At 31.6% G+C, this 21105-nt stretch overlaps 4 protein-coding genes across 6 annotated transcripts in view; 2 read left to right on the forward strand and 2 right to left on the reverse strand.

Moving 5' to 3' along the window:
* The first annotated feature begins 241 nt into the window (after positions 1-241).
* Positions 242-5922, forward strand: LOC146527820 (WD repeat-containing protein 46). The gene is made up of 11 exons (XM_085205290.1): positions 242-386; positions 467-574; positions 884-1131; positions 1491-1742; positions 2162-2312; positions 2828-3063; positions 3551-3715; positions 4107-4246; positions 4449-4639; positions 5186-5284; positions 5785-5922. Exons 1-11 carry the CDS (start codon positions 369-371, stop codon positions 5905-5907), a joined length of 1731 nt encoding a protein of 576 aa, XP_085061416.1. The 5' UTR covers positions 242-368; the 3' UTR covers positions 5908-5922.
* A 231-nt stretch (positions 5923-6153) lies between these two features.
* On the reverse strand, positions 6154-8845 carry E2f2 (E2F transcription factor 2). Its single transcript, XM_085205291.1, has 7 exons — positions 8625-8845; positions 8417-8526; positions 8224-8325; positions 7963-8134; positions 7146-7235; positions 6669-6747; positions 6154-6393 (listed from the first exon to the last, which is right to left on the reverse strand). The coding sequence occupies exons 1-7, from the start codon at positions 8733-8735 to the stop codon at positions 6290-6292; spliced, it is 768 nt and encodes a 255-aa protein (XP_085061417.1). The 5' UTR covers positions 8736-8845; the 3' UTR covers positions 6154-6289.
* An 876-nt stretch (positions 8846-9721) lies between these two features.
* Positions 9722-18287, forward strand: LOC146527822 (ATP-binding cassette sub-family F member 3). The gene is made up of 12 exons (XM_085205296.1): positions 9722-9932; positions 10097-10202; positions 10295-10463; positions 11171-11385; positions 12742-13005; positions 13199-13399; positions 13584-13766; positions 14469-14642; positions 15142-15316; positions 15585-15765; positions 15844-16064; positions 16724-18287. Exons 1-12 carry the CDS (start codon positions 9860-9862, stop codon positions 16880-16882), a joined length of 2121 nt encoding a protein of 706 aa, XP_085061422.1. The 5' UTR covers positions 9722-9859; the 3' UTR covers positions 16883-18287.
* Cen (cerebellar degeneration-related protein 2-like) overlaps positions 18283-21105 on the reverse strand; it is a 76650-nt gene continuing 73827 nt past the window's right edge. For all 3 annotated transcript variants that reach the window (XM_085205294.1, XM_085205293.1, XM_085205292.1), the window contains exon 6: positions 18283-20292. In XM_085205294.1, the coding sequence (XP_085061420.1) occupies positions 18907-20292 (1386 nt within the window). In that variant the 3' untranslated portion in view covers positions 18283-18906. The remainder of the gene's footprint in view (positions 20293-21105) is intronic.

The raw sequence follows: 21105 nt of genomic DNA on the forward strand, positions 1-21105 counted from the left end.
GATCAATATTAGCAAAAAAAATCTCAAGAATAAACTACTAACAAAATTTACTCTATATATACGAAAATTTTAAAATACAATGATTAATCATTTATTTCTTTAATATGTCCTTTAAATCAGAGTCCTACATGCAATTACTAATCCACATCTAATTTATGATGAAGTGCCCTAAAAGTTGTACTGTGTAATCATAGCTTAAGACCCGGATACAATTTTATCATCTGTAAATAGTCTATGAGCAATGACACAAGGAACGTTTTACGTTTATTATTAATCAATGTCATATTCATCTGTCAACGTCATTTGTTGATTAACATGTGCCCATGTTTCTATATATCTGACAAAAACTAAACTAAAACATTTAAAACATGAATGAAAAGATTGTGGTAAGAACAATTATTTTTTATTAAATTAATAATTCGAATTAAAACAACACAGTTTCAACTTAATGTATATCCTTTTTCAGAATAGATACTACGATGTTGAAAATAATAGTGAACATCAAAATCAACAAAATGTAGAGGTTTTTAAAATTGGATCAACATCACATTTAATAAAAAAACAAAAAAATAAGGTAATTACGTTGAAAATAAATTTACTTGATCTGCATTTCCACCAGCATACGATTTAAATATTTGAAAATACACAATATAATTTTAGTAAAATATAATTTAAATATTCAATCACGTTTCATCGGATCTCGCCAATTCAATCGGTTACTTGGCTCAGATACCATTCATTAATTTTATACATTTTGAAATTGCAAATGACACAACTATCTTGATACAGAAAATAATACACAAAATAGTGAGAACCATCGACTATTAATTATTAAATCAATAAATGTTATACATATTTATTAAATTTTAAAATGATTATGTAGGAAATAAGAGATGTTCAAATAAAGAAAAATCAATTTAAACAACCAAATAATGAAGTCAAGAAAAAGTTTAAAGGTAAAGCACCAATTGATCCTGCAAAGTTGGAACAGCATTCAAGGGGTGAAGGATATGCAGGCAAAGGTGTCAGACACCCACTATATGCTGTCAAATTAAAAAAGAAAGAAAATAAGCACAAGTATGCTCAAAATCAGGCTGCGAGAGCGGATATTCTTTTAACTGAAGATCAAGGGTTAGTACTATCCTGTTCCATGTCTAATTCTCTATTATAGATGGTTGCTATATTTATATTTGGAAAGTTTTACAGGAATAGGAATATTTGGCTTCATTTCCCTGCTGTGACAAGACAAAGTGGTGTTCTATTCTGTTTCTAGCCCTCAACTAAAATATCTGAAATTTATTTCAATATTAGAGAATGGAGTATATTGACACTTTGTTTTCTTCGTCTGCTATGCTATATATAGCATAAATTATAAAGTTCAAATATTAATAATTGATTATAATTACATTCACTTTTCAAAAATATTTTCAGCATGCACCATTAATTTGAAGTCACCATAAATACAGTATTTTTATTTAATAACTCTTCAGGTTTCTAGAAGTTGATGAAGATCACAGGACAACCAGTATAACTCAAAAAGTAATAGCCGATAATGTAGATATTACAGCAGCTACAAAAATATTTGAATTGAATCTAGATTTTGGTCCCTACCAAGCCAAGTATTCCAGAAATGGTAGACATTTGCTATTAGGTAGCAAGAAAGGGCATTTAGCAGCATTTGATTGGGTAACAAAAAAATTACACTTTGAAACTAATGTTATGGAGTCCATTCATGATATAAGGTAAGAAAGATATGGAAAAATCTCATACTCCTATTATTTTTGCAAAATCTGTAACTGATAGTTACATGCTTTAAAAGAGACTAAAATGTTTTCTAAAATATTTTTCTATCATTAGCTTGGAATAAAATCTTAAAGTGTACTTTTAAAAAATTTTGTTTGTTTTTTTTTTAATAACATAAAAAAGATCACCACAATGTAGCTGGTTAGGATTGTTACCAAGAGATGGGGATTCCTGCTACTCTGAATTGATATGTTTTCTAAAATATGTTACCTTCACTAGTGTGCAATAACATTTTCAAAATGTTTAAAACCCAAAACTGCAGTTGATATTTTGTCTAAGCAATAAAGTATAAGTATAAGAATATACATAAGTATAAGAATATTTTTTTATTTTATTTTATTAATTTATTTGTTTTTAGTTGGTTACATATAGAAACTATGATGGCCGCTGCCCAAAAAGAATGGCTATACATTTATGACAACACGGGAATGGAGATTCATTGTATTAAAAAAATGGACAAGATATTAAGAATGGAATTTCTTCCATATCATTTCTTGCTTGCGGCTGTTGTATGTATTATTTTATATTAAATGCGGCATTGAATTCTGCTACTTGACATAAAACAAAATATTTTGACATTATATTGTCTGTCTTTAAAAAGTATAGTTAGAAAGTGTACTATTTAATATATCTACAACAGAAATAAAATGTTATAAATGATTAAAGGAGTAAGATATTAGAGGCTAGTTGTGGCCCAGGGGCACAAGTGTGTACCACCAGTAAATGTGGTTGTGGGTTCGATCTCCACCAGAGAAAATAAAGTATTTATTTAAATTTATATTTTCATTTCTTTGCTCTGGTGGCAAGGTAAAGCGAGGCTCCGGATGTCAGCCGAAAGTGGGAACTGTATGCGTGATACACCATAAAGCTGATTTTTGAAGCTGTGATTTTTTTATTTATGTTGTAAATTGTATGTAAAATTTGTAACCATATCATATCGTCGTATAATATAATTCCATTAACTCTCTGCCTACTGCACATCCGCAAAGCAAAAAAATAAATTAAATTTAACCTGCCTTTACAGAATGAATATGGCTTTATGTCATGGTTGGACATTTCCATAGGTGAAGTCGTAGGTCATTACAACAATCACATGGGACGGAGTTCAGTTATGACACAAAATCCTTACAATGCCACATTATGTTTGGGTAATTCAAAAGGAGTTGTGTCTTTATGGTCACCAACTGTAAAAGAACCTTTAGCTAAGATATTATGCCATAAAACACCTTTGACGGCCATCGCAGTGGATAATGGGGGCATGTATGTTGTTTTTTTTAATAATATTATTATGTTCGATATTGTTGTAACATTTTTTTTTAAATAAATTTATTGTGACGTCGTCGTGTTCTAGTGGAACAGTGTCTCACTCACTGTTAACGTTGCAATTTTGGTTTAATTATTTTTTATTAGTTTTACACAGTCATCTAGCATATAGCACAGTAGGCAAAGGGAACCTAGCAACTGAGTCACCCCATTTCCATTAAGACTCTTGGATTGAGAGTTCATTTTCTCAAGGGGAAATCGAACACACACCTGTTGCTCTTACAGTTGCACATTTGTGCCTCTGTGCCACATCTGACCTCAACGTTAACACTACTCTTTGAGGAAATGAACTATTTTTAATACTTTGGTTTGGTAACAAAGCAATGTATTAAAAATAGTTCATTGAGTGATCAGTGAAAGCAATGAGTGGGGAACAGAATATGTACCAATAACTACAACTATAACCATTTAATATTATTTATAGGTACATGGCGACATCTGGTGTCGACAGAAGTATGAAAATATGGGACATAAGGAATTTAGATGGACCCGTACAGCATTATAAAACGCGCAGTGCTCCTGTCGATTTGAATTTTTCACAAAAAGACATGCTCGCTGTAGGCCTTGGGGAAACGGTTGAAATATATAGGTAAAAAATTGTTAGTTATTACTAGAAAATTAGTTAGTTAAAAAATTGTTAGTTATTACTAGAAAATTAGTTAGTTAAAAAATTGTTAGTTATTATTTCTTATTAGAAAATTTGGACATAACGTGATTCAAATCTGCGTCTTTTATGCCATCAAGCACTTTTGCCAATTAACTCATACATTCTTATCGCGTTAGTTACAGTACTCTCAATTCTGTGGGTTCGATGTCCACAGAAGGAAATAAATTACTGTAATTTCCACATTCTAGTATTAAAGGGTTTGGTTTTTTTTTATTTTTTTATTCATTATTGCACAAAAAAAATCTGTGTTCTACCCCTCGACATCATTTCATCGCAATTATCTCAATAAGTAATTTTAATATGTCTTTTTCAGCAATTGCTGTTCACAAACAACTAACAAACCATACCTTAGGCACAGAATGGGAAAATCTATAAATAACTTTAAATTCTGTCCATATGAAGATGTATTGGGAATAGGCACTAATCGTGGATTCACAAGTATTATTGTACCAGGTAACATACATATTCTATTTTATGTTTTTATTATAAAATATATTAGTATTTCTTAGTATATCTTTTCTTCATTTTATAACATTATTATGACATTATCACGTAAAATTATTGTCCGTAAACCGACTTTACAGCCAATTATATTTTACTATCAAAATAAATAACACAAAAAAAACTCTTATTTTTAATATAATGTGTTTTACAGGTAGCGGTGAACCAAACTTTGATGCGCTCGAAAGTAATCCATTCCAAAACAAGACACAAAGAAAAGAGGCGGAAGTTAAAGCGTTACTTGATAAAATACCTCCGGAACTTATTACCCTCAATCCGTTCGATGTTATGGAAGTTGATGTGAATTCATTGAAAGACAAACTGGCGGCCAGGAAGAATCTATTGGTATGGTTAAGATATTATATGTATCCCTTTTTTACACGTATTCTATATTGGTGTACCGTTATTTCTTTTTTATCGCTCAATTTCCTTCGTGAGTTTTCCATTCAACGACGTTGGCCAATTCAACAGGCACGCTCAAAACACCACAAATGAAGAACTGACTGACAGATATTATATTGTTGGTTGTATTTTTTATGCTATGGCTAATCTCCATTTATAACTAACTGTATTGGTTTTTAACATGTGTTAAGTTGTGTCCACATTAAGACTTAAGAGCAAAAAAAATATTGTTTAGAAAAATAAAAATTTAAAGTAGCAGGACTCGAAATCGCGTCCCTCGGAAACCTTCCAAGGAATAACAATGTTAGGAAGTTTATTAGAGGCGTGGGTTCATGCCCCACTATGTAAAAAATTTAAATCTTCTAGAAATATTTTAAGTATGTTTATTTTGAATCTAAAAAAAAATCAATTACACACTTTTTAGGTTTAAATTTTATAAAACTTAAGGTTTAAGAATTTAAATTAATTAATTTTCAACTTTTGTTACAGTATCTAAAACCTAAGAAGGTTGACTTTACACCAAGACTCAAGAAGAAAGGAAAAACAAATATTGCAAGGAAAAAAATAATAAAGGATGTTGCAAGAAAGGTAATTGAGTTACTGTTAGTTAGTTATACTAACATGTTAGAATTAATCAGTCATTTGCTGCACAAAGCCCCCAACCCAAATTTTTGAAAAATATTAATTATAAAAAAATACATATCACTCAAAATTATAATGTATATTTATAATAACTTTACTGAACAATAAAGGTTAACTCCCTTAAACTACAACAAAATTTTGGCCACTTGATAGAAAGAAAAATATTTCATCATTACAGATCAATTATCTGAATGACTAAATCTAAATAACAGTATTCTAATGCAATTTGTTGCAATATTAGCTAGTATTAATTACTTTATTTAGTACTATAGTATTTTACGTCGTCTTATCAACCTAATAGTAAAAAAATATTTTCAAATGAAAATAATCGACTCTATCGGGCGGTAATCAAACTCACAGCCGTCGTGTTTACAATCAGACACTCAACAGCTTCAAGACACACATTTGTTTATATGAAATATTGAATTTTGATTGTTATTTCACAGGAATATATCAACCAGGCCATAGAAGCGACGAAATTACTTGACGCACCTGAAAAAGAAAGCGGACCAAAACAGTCCTTTGGAGTTTTAGATAGATTTGTTCCGAAACCAAAAATTAAGAAATAAAACAGTTTTATAATATCAAGTCTTTTATTTCTTATAAAACTTTTAATATAACTTATATGACATGATTTACTTTTTATAATATATATATTGTTACCATGTTAGACAGGCTCTTAATAAAGAGTTCTTTTAATTACATTGATTCATGCTATAATACTCAACAGCTAGTCTAATAAAATAAACTTTATAATGTTTAATCAACACCAATTACTTAATTAAAAAAAACTTTGTAAACGCTATATTCTCAATAGAAAAAAATTTAGATAATACAAAAAAAATCTTTATATATTCACATACACTAAATTCATATAATATAAAAAAAAGACTTTGAGTTGGTATAAATTATTTCAATTAACTGTATGTATATATATATCAATAAAATATGTTATTTTAAGGGGATATCAAACAGATCACATAAACCCTCAGATTCTTGTAGTGAGAAGTAAAAGTCTTGTGTTGTTACTGGTGGACTCAATCTGAGAAGGTAATCTGAAAATAAATTTAAATGTCACAATAAAAGTACAAAGTTGAATAAGTAGTTAAAAATCAAAATCAGGTTCACTCTATATCCCGCACTCAGCTAAATGCTTTTTACCACGCAAACAAAACAGAAGCTAAAAGCTTGTTATATGAGAACGAATGTTATATGAGACGAAAAGTTAAAATTTAATTGTTCTTCTCTTTCCCTTATTAAAGTTATTTGGAAAATAATATTCATACTATTTATTAAGATTTTACTTGTGTAAAATTATATGTATACTCACCAGAATCTATGAACATACTATTATCTTCATTTTCTGTATAACTTTGGACTTCTTGATCCATACTTTCATCACTTAATGTCTGAAAAAAGAACAAAAATAGTTGTAATAAAATTTTCTTAAACACAACATTTGTATAATGATTGTAAGATATTGCTTTTGAAGTGACATATACCCTTAAGCTTCTTCCTACGTAATAAAATAAGCAAAGAAAATCTAGTGGCAACATTCAAAACACTTTTTACCTCAATATTTATTGTTTTAATGGGCCGAATATCTCTGACTATAATTTATAAAAGTCTAGCAACCCACACTTAGCTACGCTTGCTTAAAAGTCATTGATTCATGATTATATTTAGCCAAATTACATTAAATACATCCTCAAAACCTACCCACATTTATATTACTAGTATAATTGGATTTAATAAGTACCGAAATTTCTTTTATTTGCTTTTTTTTACTATAAATACTTATACTTACTTTCTCCTTATCTACATCACATAACAAAATTGCCCCAATGGCTTCATTTGATTTCACATGTAAACAATATTGGTATTCATTATCAGTACCCTGTAAGTAAATAAAACTGAAATAGTTCAATTGCATAGTTAAAAAATAAAACATTTAGAATGTTAGTAGAAAGACTTATCTGAAAAAATATATCACATATTTTTGTTGTTGGAAAATGAAAATGCAATATTATGGTATGGTTCTTTAAATCTGGCGTTCCGAGCGTGCCAGTTGAGCACATATCGCTTCGCCAATGTCACATTGTATGGAGAAGACACGAAGGAGGTTGAATGCAATATTATTATACACTCTATACTGTATATAGCAGGGTAGGCAAGTAATTTAACTGTTGAAACACTGTTCCACTTTTTATCAGCATTCAAGAAATTGCAAGTAGTGGAAATAGGACAGTTGACTAGTTACAGTTGTCCTGAATTTAGTTGTATATAGTTATGCAGATATTATTTTAGTACTTTTTTTTTACTATTATTATTTTATTCCTGGGTAACCAATGTACAATAATTCAAAAAGCTGCACCATCCTGGACACACCACTTATCTTACCAGAGTGATTAGACTTCCTAATATTCTATAGGCACCATACAGGTGCCAAGCCCATAACAATATCCTAGCAGTGGGAATTGCATGGTAATCTGGTCTTATAAAGCTGTTAATTCAAAATTAACCAAAAAAGATATAGATATAGTAATAATATATTTACATATTATTTGTAGTAGGAGGATAGATGAACCAAAGTGTGAAATAATATTATATGATATACACCATACCTTATCAGGAGTAACTCCTACATCTAAATCAGTCCCAAGTGGTGCTTCTAAAACCAAGATTTGGCTGTCACCTAAACATTTCCTAATATCATTTTCTGTTACAAAAGTTAGTTCTTCATTATCTGGGTCATCCAAAATGTTTTTAATACTTTGTTCTATCCAGTGTTTTTGCCTAAAATGTTAAAAACATTAATCATTTTCCGTAACAAATATTAATTATTTTATGTTGGTTTTTAAATGTAGTAAATATAATATACATACTTGTCTAATAGTTCTTCATGTTCATCCAATAGTGATATTTGTTTTCTTAGTAAATTAACTTTTCTCCCAATTGCAGTTGTGTTGCCGTCAGGCCCAGCTCCCCTGTTAATTGTCATTAATTAGCAATTAGCTACATTTATTTTCTTTATGGGTGTGTTAGGTATACTATTATTTATTATTCTTAATTACTTACTTCCATTGTATACTATTTTTACTACTCTTCTCTATTAAACCTATACCTTCCAACACATTAGTTATATCATATATTCTTCTTTTTTGTCTAACAGCCAATAAATCTGTAGCCTAAAACAAAGAGATGTTTTACAAATATAAATTCAAATAGTTTTATTTTCGTGCGCAAACTGACACGGCAACCAATAGAAGCATTATGTACAACTTACGATTTTCAAATCCAAAACTCCGTCTTTTGCTTTTTGTAACAATGACACAAATCTTGTAGTAAGTAATCCTAATGATTTTTCATATCGTTTATAACCGTATAAAACCGCCATAATTAATTAATTTTCTGAATATTTCATAATAGAATATTCACTTTTCTATACAATTTGCGTAGCGGCGGGATCTAAAGTTGGTACCTATAAAAAAGGTAGAGAAACCTCTTTGGTTGGTACACTCTGTTTTGAAAACCACAGGCTAAATATTTATTACACAGATATTGAAATACCATGCGGTACAGACTTTTAACAAAAAAATATACTTTCAAAATAGTTTAACAAAAATTGATTTAATAAAAATACATATATATTTATAATAAAAGAGAAAACAAACAAACATACAACAAGTGTGGAAATTATATTTTTTTCTTTTTGTATTAGTTAATATGTGTATCGAATAATTGGGGTGAATAGAAATTACGAAGTGAATAGACATAAAATCAGGTTTTTTTTAAATTATAACATTTAATGAATTACGTTAGTAAATCTACTATTTTATTTATTTTTATTTAAAGAAATTAAATTAAATCAGCTTCACTTCGCTCTATCCCGCACACAGCAGGGTAGGCAGAGAGAACCTAATGTTAAGACATAATGTTCGCTACTTGCTGCCGAATTGTGGAGGCATAACGTTTTGAGTAGATGAACTCAACGCCGCGCTCTGCCTTGACCAGAGCAAAGAAATGTAAATGTAAATAAATATTTCATTTCATCTAGAGGGCATTGAACTTACAATCGGTCGGGTTTACAGTCACACTTTGTACCCCTGCGCCACGACCAAGGAACATAATATACTAAATACTAGGCCGACTGTATACTATTATGTACTAGAATTCTTCTTTTATATTTAAAGTGGGGGACATCGTTAAAAAGTAACTTAAAATTTAAAAACGTTTCGATTCATCCCATTTTACGGTAACTTTTGTAATGTTTTTATTTAATATTTATAATTTTAATAGAAATAACATTGTTTATATCTTAATATGATTAATATAATAATGTATAATTAATATTTTATATCTAATCTGTGAAATGTAAACTGTTCATTGACGTTGCTCAATGTGACATCGGATTTCATACTTGTAATCAAGGAACATATACTAGCTTGTAATTTTTTATAAATAAATGATAAAAATAATTTTACGCATTTCTTGGTTATAGCCAAGCGCATTTCAGTTAAAATGGCTAGTTGTGGTGATTTTATTAAAAGCCAATTTCCTTTAATTGATGAAGAATTACAAAAATATGTTGAAGGTATGGTTTATGAGGTTATAAAATATAAATCTTTATTATTATTTTTACTGAAACAAAAACTCGTTGTGTATAACTTTAAAAATTATATAAAACAGTTGTTCATAATATATTACATAGTAACTTTAATAAAGTATAACTATTGAAATATATTTTGTTCTTTTTAGACATATTGGACAATAGTGCAGGAGAATTCGAGGATACTGAAGAAGTTTACGAAGCCGTAGGTGAAGTCTTACAAGGTATTTCTGAGAAATCTGAAGAAGATATAAGGTAAACCTCAAATATATCAATAAAATTTCAGTTTAGAATATGTTGTATATTAAAAGACTCCTATATTTTTTATAATCATATTATGTTTGTAGAGAAATATGTCAACAGTTATTAAGTATGTTACAACCAGAAAAGGTAAATAGTAGTAATGGGCCAAGAAAAATATTAAATGAGCCAATACATATGGCATCTATGACAGTAACTACAAATGATACTGAAGAAGTAAAAAGTATATGGATGCCCACAAGAGATGATACCCTAGTAAGTTGTAATCATTGTTTAAGTCATATACATTAAATAATAAGAGATCATTGTGGCATAGTGAGGAGGGTCTTGACTGTTAATGATGGATGATTATAGGTTCAACCCAAACTTTCATTGCCTTGCTCTATAAAGATAAAGTGCATCATTGAGATCTTAACATATAATGTTTCAAATTCAGGGGGGAAGTGGGGAATGGAGTGTAATGGCGGTGGTTTCTCTGTGCTTACCAGATATGTGGGATAAAGAGTAAAGCTAAAGAAATATATACTGTTAGAAATTTTGTCTTTCTTATACTTTCCTATACATTTTCTGTATCTTTTGCACATGGCAATTTTGCAAAGAAAAATTTCTAGGACTGCAAAATTTCAAGTTTCTATATTTTGATCTTACAATTTATAAGTTCAAATTATTCTTTATTCAAATAGACTTTTTTAATCACTTTTGAATCATTGAATAATCATAAAGCTAACACTGAGTCTGGAGGTAGTTTTATGGAATATACTCAAATGCCGGCTATAGCCGGCAAAAATCTCAACTGGGATCTCTTATTGCCATAGAAACTTTGACCCTCTTTTCCGCACCCTTTAAGAATTAATTTTAAAAATATATTATTAACATTTGTAAGGCTTTTTAAGTTTCAAAACAATTACTGCCTACAATTACAAATTTAGCTCTTTAAAATATATATTTTTATTACATTTTAGAAAGTAGATGCAAAGAAATTAGAAAAGGCTGAAGCTAAATTACAACAGAAAAAAGAAAAGCAAAAGGATTCAAAGGTTCCCATCACTGCACCCGTGTTACAAAGTGCTACAGCATCACAAGTTACGTCTAAAAAAGATAGCAAACTTGAGGCGAAGGGGACAAATAGGACTCAGGATATAAGGATTGAAAACTTTGACATTGCTTATGGAGACAGGTTAGTTATTATTTTTATTAATAATTTCTACTAGGAATATGATGGTAATGGTTTTAATTTGTACTTATTAATTATTTTCATTTCCTTTCCCTCTAGTAAGACAAAGTGTATTGTTGAGTTCCACCAGACAAGAAATCCAAATTAAATATACAATTTAGGGAGCAAGGGCAAAATGGTTTGTATTTAATTGATTTATTCAATCTAACCGGCCATGCTATATGCGTTCAAAAAATACGAATTTATTTTAATATTTAGGGATTCTTTATTTGAAAAGGCTATCTATATATAAAATCGAAAGGTCACTCACTCATCACGAAATCTTAGAAACTACATGTGCTAGGAAAGTCAAATTTTGCATAGGAGTTATTTATAGGACGTAGGTGCTCGCTAAGACGGGAATTTGCAATATTCGATTTTTAAGGAGTTGTTTTTGGGGTTAAAAGTTTTTATGAAACTTCGTTACTACAACTGCTAGGAGTCTCAAATTTTGCATGGACGTCACTTATAGGACGTAGGAACTCATGGAGACAGAAATTAATAATAATATAGTTCACGCAGGCGAAGCCGCGGGCGGGCCGCTAGTTTATTTATATAATTTCAAATTATCAATTAATATATAAAATTTGAAACTTAGACTCGTAAAAATATATCAATGTATATAACACATGTTTCGCGGTTTATTTTAATTCATCCCCTCGGGGTGTAAATAAGGGGTTGAAAGTTTGTATAGAAAAATCTTTGTATCACCACTGATATTTATAAAATTTAAAATTGAGACTCTTAAAAATAATCCAGTGAACACATGTTTCATGGTTTACTAGAATTCACCCCTAAGGGTGCAAATGAGCAGGCGAAGCTGCGTGCGTCCGCTAGTATAATATATTTATTGAACTTATAGATATTTAATACTCATTTATGAATTATGATTAAATTTAATATCAAGATATTTACTTAATGATTATACTTATAAGATAGTAACATTAGATAGTATGTTCTCTATGCCTACCCCGGTACATGTGGAGTATAAAGCTACACAAAAAATATATTTCATTAGTGTATCCACAATTAAATAAATGTAATTAGGCAATGCGGAGCAGTCCCACAGCGTGTGATTGTGAACAAGACTGTTCTGGGGTTGATTCTAAATCGATAAAATAAACTATTTAATATTTCATTTTCTCCCTCTGGTAATAAGACAAAACGCAGCATTAAGTTCCGCCTGTCAACAAAATGTCTCGAAAATTCGATAGGAAGTGGGAAACGAAAGTGTCCTTACACTAGGTTCCCTCTGCCTACTATGCTACATAACCAATACAGCATAAAGAAAAAAAAAACTTATACAACTTTTTTTTACAGAGTACTATTACAAGGCGCAGATTTAGTTCTAGCTTTCGGGAGACGATACGGCCTCGTAGGTCGTAACGGTCTAGGCAAAACTACGTTACTTCGAATGATATCAAGTAAACAATTGAAAATACCATCCCACATATCAATATTGCATGTGGAACAAGAAGTAGTCGGTGACAACACGATAGCGTTACAGAGTGTTCTAGAATGTGATACAGTGAGGGAGGGTCTGTTGAGGCGGGAGAAGGAGATAACAGTGGCTATTAACAGTGGGTAAGTGGCTTGCTTTTTCATAAAACTAAATTCGAACTAAATATTTACATAGATATACTTACAACAAATTGAAATGTTTATTACTTTAATATTTTGAATTTCTCCTAAAAACTTTAACTTGTAAGTAATTTTAATACAAAAATTGTAATGTAAACAGTACATACGATTATGTAATTCTAATAACATATTTCAGATCAACAGACACAAACCTATCAACGGAACTAAGTGAAGTATATGCGCAGTTAGAAAACATAGAGGCAGATAAGGCCCCAGCGAGGGCGTCCATTATACTAAGCGGTTTGGGTTTCACACCGGATATGCAAGCGAGAGCAACTAAAACATTCTCCGGTGGTTGGAGGATGAGATTGGCACTTGCTAGAGCGTTGTTTTCTAAGTAAGTATTATGTTTTTTTATGTGAAAGTAACTTGAGTAGTGGTTTATTACAAGCATTACGGTGCCTCCCGCATACAACAGGGTAGGCAGAGGGAACTTGGTGTTAAGACACTCTGTATTAAATTATAAAATTAAAATGTATTAAATAATAAATAAATCAACTGACAAAAATAATACATTTCAGACCAGACCTCCTACTCCTCGATGAACCTACTAACATGTTGGATATTAAAGCAATCATATGGTTAGAGAATTACCTACAAAACTGGCCGACGACGCTCCTAGTTGTGTCACACGACAGAAATTTCTTGGACACAGTACCCACTGATATAATGCATTTACATACACAGAGGATTGATACATACAGGTAATTGATTGATTTTCTTTACAATTTTGTAGATAATTTTATTATTTTTTTATCTTCATTGTGACATTGTATGTTAAGTGGCGGAACTCACCGCCGCTCTTTGTTTTGTGTAATTCTAACTGGTTGTTGTCTGTCAGGTACTCGGCAGATTAATGGCAAATTTTATAATATACCTAGATGATAAAAAACTATAAACAATTACAATTTTGTAACTTAATGGATAAGTTCTCTCTGTTTACTCTACATGTCTGTAGATTTTCAAAAGATTTAAGTTTCTCATCTTTTTAAAAGTTATATATCAAATAATTTGTTAAACTATTAATACCAAATGGTAGTGGCACTTTATATGATCATGTATAAATATTTATCAACATTTAGTTCAACTATTTGATGTACAGATTATTTTTTTATCCGCTTCACAGTGTATCCCACATGTACCAGGTTAGCTAGAGGAAGCCTAGTGTTAAGACACTCAACTCCCCACCTTTCGCCAAATTCTGAAGTCATTGCGTGTTGAGTAGCGGAACTCCACGTCGTGTTTTTGCCACGCTCGACACTAGAGCGAAGAAATGAAAAAAATAACTATTTTATTGCCTCGAGTGAGAATTGAACCCACAACCTCTCACGCTTAAATATTACTTTACTAACTTTTATATTATTATAAAGTTTTAAACATTTCCTAATTAACCCTTTCACTCACAGGGGCAACTATGACCAGTTCCACAAGACCAAAACGGAGAAGCACAAGAACCAGCAGCGCGAGTACGAGGCGCAGCAGCAGCACCGCGCACACACGCAAGAGTTCATCGACCGGTTCCGGTACAACGCCAACCGCGCCTCCTCCGTGCAGAGCAAGATCAAAATGTTGGAGAAGTTGTATGTGTGTTTTGGATATTTATATGATATTTATTTTATCTTCATGTTTGAGCTGTATATTAATTCCACTTACTTATGCTTAACATCTTAATTTTTATATTATATTTTTATCTGATAATTATTGTGTAAAAATGATATTTTGTTCTTAGCATCACTCACTTTACATACCAGGATAGGCAAAGAGAGTCTAGTTTAAAAACACTTTGTTCTCGATTTTCCACAGTGTGTTAACAAAGCAAAGATTTTTTTTTTTCATTCGCTCAGGTAGGAAATGAACTCACAACTTTTGCTTTGACAGATAGGATAACGATGAAAATATTAAATATTTTACTTTTGCCATCATCGAACCTACAACCTGTCGTGATTACAGTCACACGTTTGTACCTTGCGCCACGACTGGCCTCAAAAAGAAATCTTTATTGGAGTTTTCACTACAAAATTATATTTTTATTTACCCATCATTCATCTCATTCAAAAATATCTTTTATTAATTTCACAGACCTGAATTAAAACCAGTTGAAAAGGAAATAGACGTTGTACTTCGGTTTCCCGAAACTGAGCCCCTCTCACCTCCGATACTGCAACTCAACGAAGTGGGCTTCTACTATTCAAAGGATAAAGTTATATTTTCAAATGTCAATCTTGGCGCTACACTTGAATCCAGGATATGCATAGTGAGTGTTATGTAGTTTATTATTTTGTATTATATGAATGTGTTTTTTGATGTAAATTTACGTTATAAACTGTGTTTATGTATTTATAGGGTCCCATAATCAAAATTCTTATAGCTTGTTCGTACTTCGACGTAGCTAGATGAGAACGCTTGGATCATAATAGTTATATATATCATCTTTCCAGTACTCAAAAAGTGACATTATTGTAATTTTGCTACATTTTTTTTATGTATTGCATTTACTTAATAAACAAAACATTTGGAAACAGGTTGGTGACAACGGCGCGGGTAAAACGACGTTACTCAAAATTATAATGGGCATCCTCTCACCCTCAAGTGGCATACGCAGTGTACACCGGGGTCTTAAATTTGGATATTTTTCGCAGCACCACGTCGATCAGTTGGAAATGAATGTTAATTCTGTGGAATTATTGCAGAGGAGTTATCCAGGTATTGTATTATATTTTTAATTTTTTTTTTAATGATTTGTTTAATTTTTTTTTATTTTATTTTATTCAAATATTCCAGGTAAAACAATAGAAGAATACAGAAGACAGCTCGGCAGTTTCGGTGTGAGCGGTGATCTAGCGCTACAAACCATTGCAAGTTTGTCCGGAGGTCAGAAATCTAGGGTCGCCTTCGCTAGAATGTGTATGGGGAATCCAAACTTTTTAGTACTGGACGAGCCTACCAATCACTTGGATATTGAAACTATAGAGGCTTTGGGGAAAGGTATCAATAAATATACGGTGAGTAAAGACTATAATTAAATTATACCTTATATAGTGACAATTTGCTTATTATATATTTTTATATAGAATCAAACCTTGTTAAAACTTTTCTTTATATCATTTTATTTAATAACTAAGAACGAATTATAACGAATGAATAGTTAGCCGCAAGATCAAATGGAAATAATAATGAGGTTACACATTCTAATATGACACTTAAGCCTATTTCGATAAGTGCACAATATAAGTTGATTCTGAGATTTAGATTTCAGAGACTAATATAAATGAAAACACATTTTTCTTAGTAAGATTTGAGTCTCCAACTTTAAATTTACTGTATCTGTACTAATATTACAAAGCTAAAGAGGTTTTTTTGTAGAAAGCACTAATCTCAGGAAATACAGATTGTGAGTGAAAAATTATTCTTGTATTGAATAGATTATTTATCGAAGAGGGCTATAGTAAACCTTTAATATATCACATTAATCATTTTGATCTAACCCACTGTACTTGGACACTTACAATGTGTTCTGAGTCTTATACATATATTTTAGTTATTTCCATTTGAGCATGGAAGAATGAAATAAAATGTCTTAAATAGTAAAGTGACATAATAAAATATCACTACATCTTTATAACCTTAAGCACATATAAATAAAATTATATTTGTTATACAGGGTGGAGTAATTCTAGTGTCTCACGACGAGCGCCTGATCCGTATGGTGTGCAAGGAGCTGTGGGTGTGCGGCGGCGGGTCGGTGACCTCCATCGAGGGCGGTTTCGACGAGTACCGCAAGATTGTAGAACGTGAACTTGAGGCGCAAAATAATAAATAATATACTAAAGTATAAGTGAAAAGTCAACACATGAACGGTTAGAGGTGATTATCGCTAAACTCGAATTTTGAAGGAATTGTTTTTTTTTATTTTACGCTATATGCCTAGTGTAATCTGAGGGAACCTCCGTTTTCCGCGCACCACCTTTTTTACGCATCGCCGCGTTGTCTTCTTTCCAAAGCAAGGAAATCAATATAATTCATCCTACCAAGTGGGAATCGTGTCCACGACGAGTGCGTTTACGTAGATCTCGTTCAGAGGCTTCTACGCCACTTCACGGTCATGTAGCCTCAATAGATTATTAAGAAACTATTTAAAATATTATATGATATGATAGGCTCAAATAATTAATCTATATTTTTAGTATTTTATTACAACGATACTTATTGAAATTTTAATATATTTCGATAACAATTCGTAAGGATTTTTTCAAAGATATAATGATAGAAAATGTGGTTACAAGATCACTAAAAGTCTTATTTTGTGCGTAGAGCTTTAAAAAATTCCAAAAAAATATGGCAATATCACCTCTATCCATGCATGTTTTGAGTAACACGCGAACACACTGTTAGTTGGTTGTTTATTTGTTACTTGTAGAGTTAAAGATAGTTTGTTGTGTATTCTGTGTATGTGTAATGTTAGTTATTCTTGTATGTATGGGTGAGTTTTTCAAGGAATTTTAAGTATATATGGTTAAGTTGGTAGTTAAAAGTTATTATAATTATTATATTATTTCCACTTTTGTAATAAAAATGCAGTGATTTATTTTAAGTTTAAAACGATGTATTAAATTGAAGTATATAAGTATAGATAATGTTTTTTTTTTATTAAATTTAATTTATCTCAATATATAGCTCTGTTTATTATAAATGTATAATATTCTTTAGCATTGTTACAGTTTGTGTACCTAACTAAATATGATATTATTATAGTAACAATCAATACGATAAATTAAAGTTAATTGTGTATTCTTTCTAAATATAATAATTTCGCTTTGTTTCGTAAAAATATTGCTTTTTATACCTTCGTAACTTACCGTTTTGAAAAATTCTCCTGTATCTATACTTAATAGTGGTTTTCATCTGCTTCAAATGAAATATATGTATAAATAGTATATACGAAATTATAATGCAGAAGTAATAACAGGCTTAGTAATAATAATAATGTATATAATATCTTTAAATTATCTCTATAAACATTTCTTCCAATGTTCTGTTTACGAGTAATGTGATGTAGGACCAACTAACTGTAATTCGTGTGTTGACACGACAACCGGCGCTGTGACTGCTAAAGTAATCATGTAAAAAGTACCACTAAATTATAATTATGTATGTATTTATAAACTTCGTGATGTCTTTATTTATTTAGCAGTTGAAAGATGAAATGAAAAACTGATAATATTCAATGCAAATTTTTATTTCATACCTCCGACCTTTCTCCATTCTCATTAAATAAATTCAGCATACAATTCCATAAAGAATTAAAGTACACGCGGAAACCATGGCAAATTATAATATAAAATTAATTAACTTAAAGAATATTTACAAATTAAAGTTCACAATTCAAATACATAATATACAATTAAAATAGTGACTGAAGTAAACAACGGAATAGTTAAACGATAAAATAATTATTTCGATTCAAATTTTCAAATAAAATTTTCAGTATTAATTAACATCTCGAATTAAGCCATTATATACTTTCGTCTCTTAAATAAATGCATTATTGTTGTTTCTTTTTATGAAGAACGTTACTTTATTTCGGAGGGTAGATATTTGTAAAATACGACAATAAATTAAATCTTGGGACTATTTTGGATAGGATGTAATTTATATATGAATATACTATAGAATCAACTATATCAGAACGTATTATATGGCAACCGTTGACGGTTCTGGTACAAATTAAAGTAACGCTAGCAGATCACAAAACCTCTTAAACTAAAAATGTCCAGTTGGCAATGACAAATGGCGGTTGATCACTCGACTCTCCGGACGAGAGGGGGTCGTTGAATAAAAAATACATTACTGATGTTTCTTGCGCCTAGGTTTGGTCTTGTCGGCGTTTCTCAGTACTTCAGCGTAAGATAACTCCAATTTCCTCAACTTGTGTATTTCCTGGGACGCAGTGCTCTGTTTAACTTCCCAGGAATCTGTCTCCGAATTCCAACCTTGGTAGACTTTACCCGTTCGGCCGCTAACGCTTGGAGTTGGGGAGTTTAAGTTCCTATTGTAAAATTGAAGAGTAGAGCCATTCCAATCGCTTTCGGCTGTCTTGACAAGAGGACTAATTTCGATCGGTCTGTAGTCTCTCCTCTTTTTGTTCGATGATTTTTGGTAGACGATCTTGGGTGGTGATGGGAATACAGGAGAATCAGCTCCCTGTCGGTCTTGACTGTGTTTGCGATTGCGATGTCTGGACTTCTTTCTAGTAGCTGCAATGTATTCCAGTGGTTGGCGCACCAGCGGTGTCAACACTTTCTCCTTTTCTTCTTCCTTTTCCTTTTCTTTTTCTTTTTTATTTTCTGGTTGCTTTGGGACCTCACTGGCGCTCTCAACTACTGGTTCGCTCTCCTTGTTATTAACTACTTTGTTTTCTTTAGGTTCCTGCTTCTTTGCGGGTTCCGCAATGGGTTGTTCCTTCTCCTTTAATGTTGGTGTTTCGGGAGCAGTGATATCAGATACTGGAATCGATTGTTCAGACATCACAGACGACAAAACGCTCTGTGTATCATCAGTGAAGTTGCCTGGAGGTTCCTCCGTGGCGGGTGTTACTGGTGGTACCTTTCCTGTGGTGGTATCATCTAACAGGGGTAGCTGTTCTCCATCATCCTTGTTTTCAGCTGCCTTTTTCAATATTGTGAATATTTCCTTAAATAGTACACGATATTCCGGCCTATTACGGAATCGACTGTCCATCGGACTGACATCATCGTAAATGCTAAAGCGATAATCTTCACCATCGGCGATCGTGCACAAGAAAGAACCTGGTCTCTCGCGTTCTGTTTGAGTGGCTTTGTTGCTCGTTTCGTCTGAAAAGCCCGAGCTCGACGTTTCAGCTTCAGAAAAGTCAGGTGTTTGTATGATTTTCTTGCGCGATGTAGATTCGGATTTATTTTGTTGACAGTTTTCTTTATGAGCGTCCTCGCCATGCCCGCTCTCCTCATCTGTATCTTTAACGCTGAATTGGCTGTAATCGCCAGATGTCTGCAACTCATCTTGCAGCGAGACGGGGCCAGACTGTTGTTGTGCGCCAGGTAACGAATTCGACTTATTTTTCCTTACGTTCTTTACCTGCGACAACTGAACTTCGAGTAGAGCCTCATACTTCTGCACCAGCTCCCTATAAGGATTATCATGGCCGTCTTCTTTGTTGGCCCAAATGCCTTGCAGTAGTTTTTCCTTGGCATTCTGTAACGATATTCAGAATTTTATATTATATATTAGATGATTTCAACCTTTTGATCGTTTGACGTTCACAAATGGGGCTAGTTATGATGATGTTACAATTTTTAATGACATAATGATGTCAGTTAAGATAATATAGAAATGTGATGAATATTGTTGTTATTCGAATATTATTATTTAAATAGTTATTTCTGAAACACATGGAGATAAAAGATTTTTAATTTTGTTTGTAATTTACCTTATGTACATGTGGTAAGAGCGAATTTTCCTCTGGATTACTTATTGAGTTAAGTGAAAAATGAAACTTACTACGTGTCAAAAATACACCCATTACTCCACCATAATTAAAAATCGATTTAGCTGACAAAAGCACACGTTAATGAGATATGCACACAATATTAGTTGCTGGATTAGTAATTATTCAAAATCAACACATATAATGAACTATTAGTAGATCGTTAGCTATTATATTTCTCGGACATTCAACGGACTTCAATACAGTTAACGTCACACTAAACACGTTAGATGAACAGAACACCTTCACCAATGATTTATTAGCGTGCATTCTCTTAGTCTAATAACGTGTCAGTAATGGACGTACCTTCGACTACATGCGATATATCCAAAGAAAACTACTGCAGATGCGCTTCATAATGCATATGCAAAGCGTGATCAACAACATCAGGGGCAGTTCGAATAGTTTTGTCGCCTAGAACGATCAAAACATTCTCGTGAGAATTTAGAGGGGGTGTACCAACCTCTGCTCTCCGGTTGGACACTTAAGTAAGTAATCGCCTTAAATATTTTATCTTTGAT

This window comes from Heliconius melpomene, chromosome 20 (genome assembly GCF_056956725.1).
Source record: "Heliconius melpomene rosina isolate 202511_hmr_F chromosome 20, ASM5695672v1, whole genome shotgun sequence".
NCBI classification, from domain to species: Eukaryota; Metazoa; Arthropoda; class Insecta; order Lepidoptera; family Nymphalidae; genus Heliconius; species Heliconius melpomene.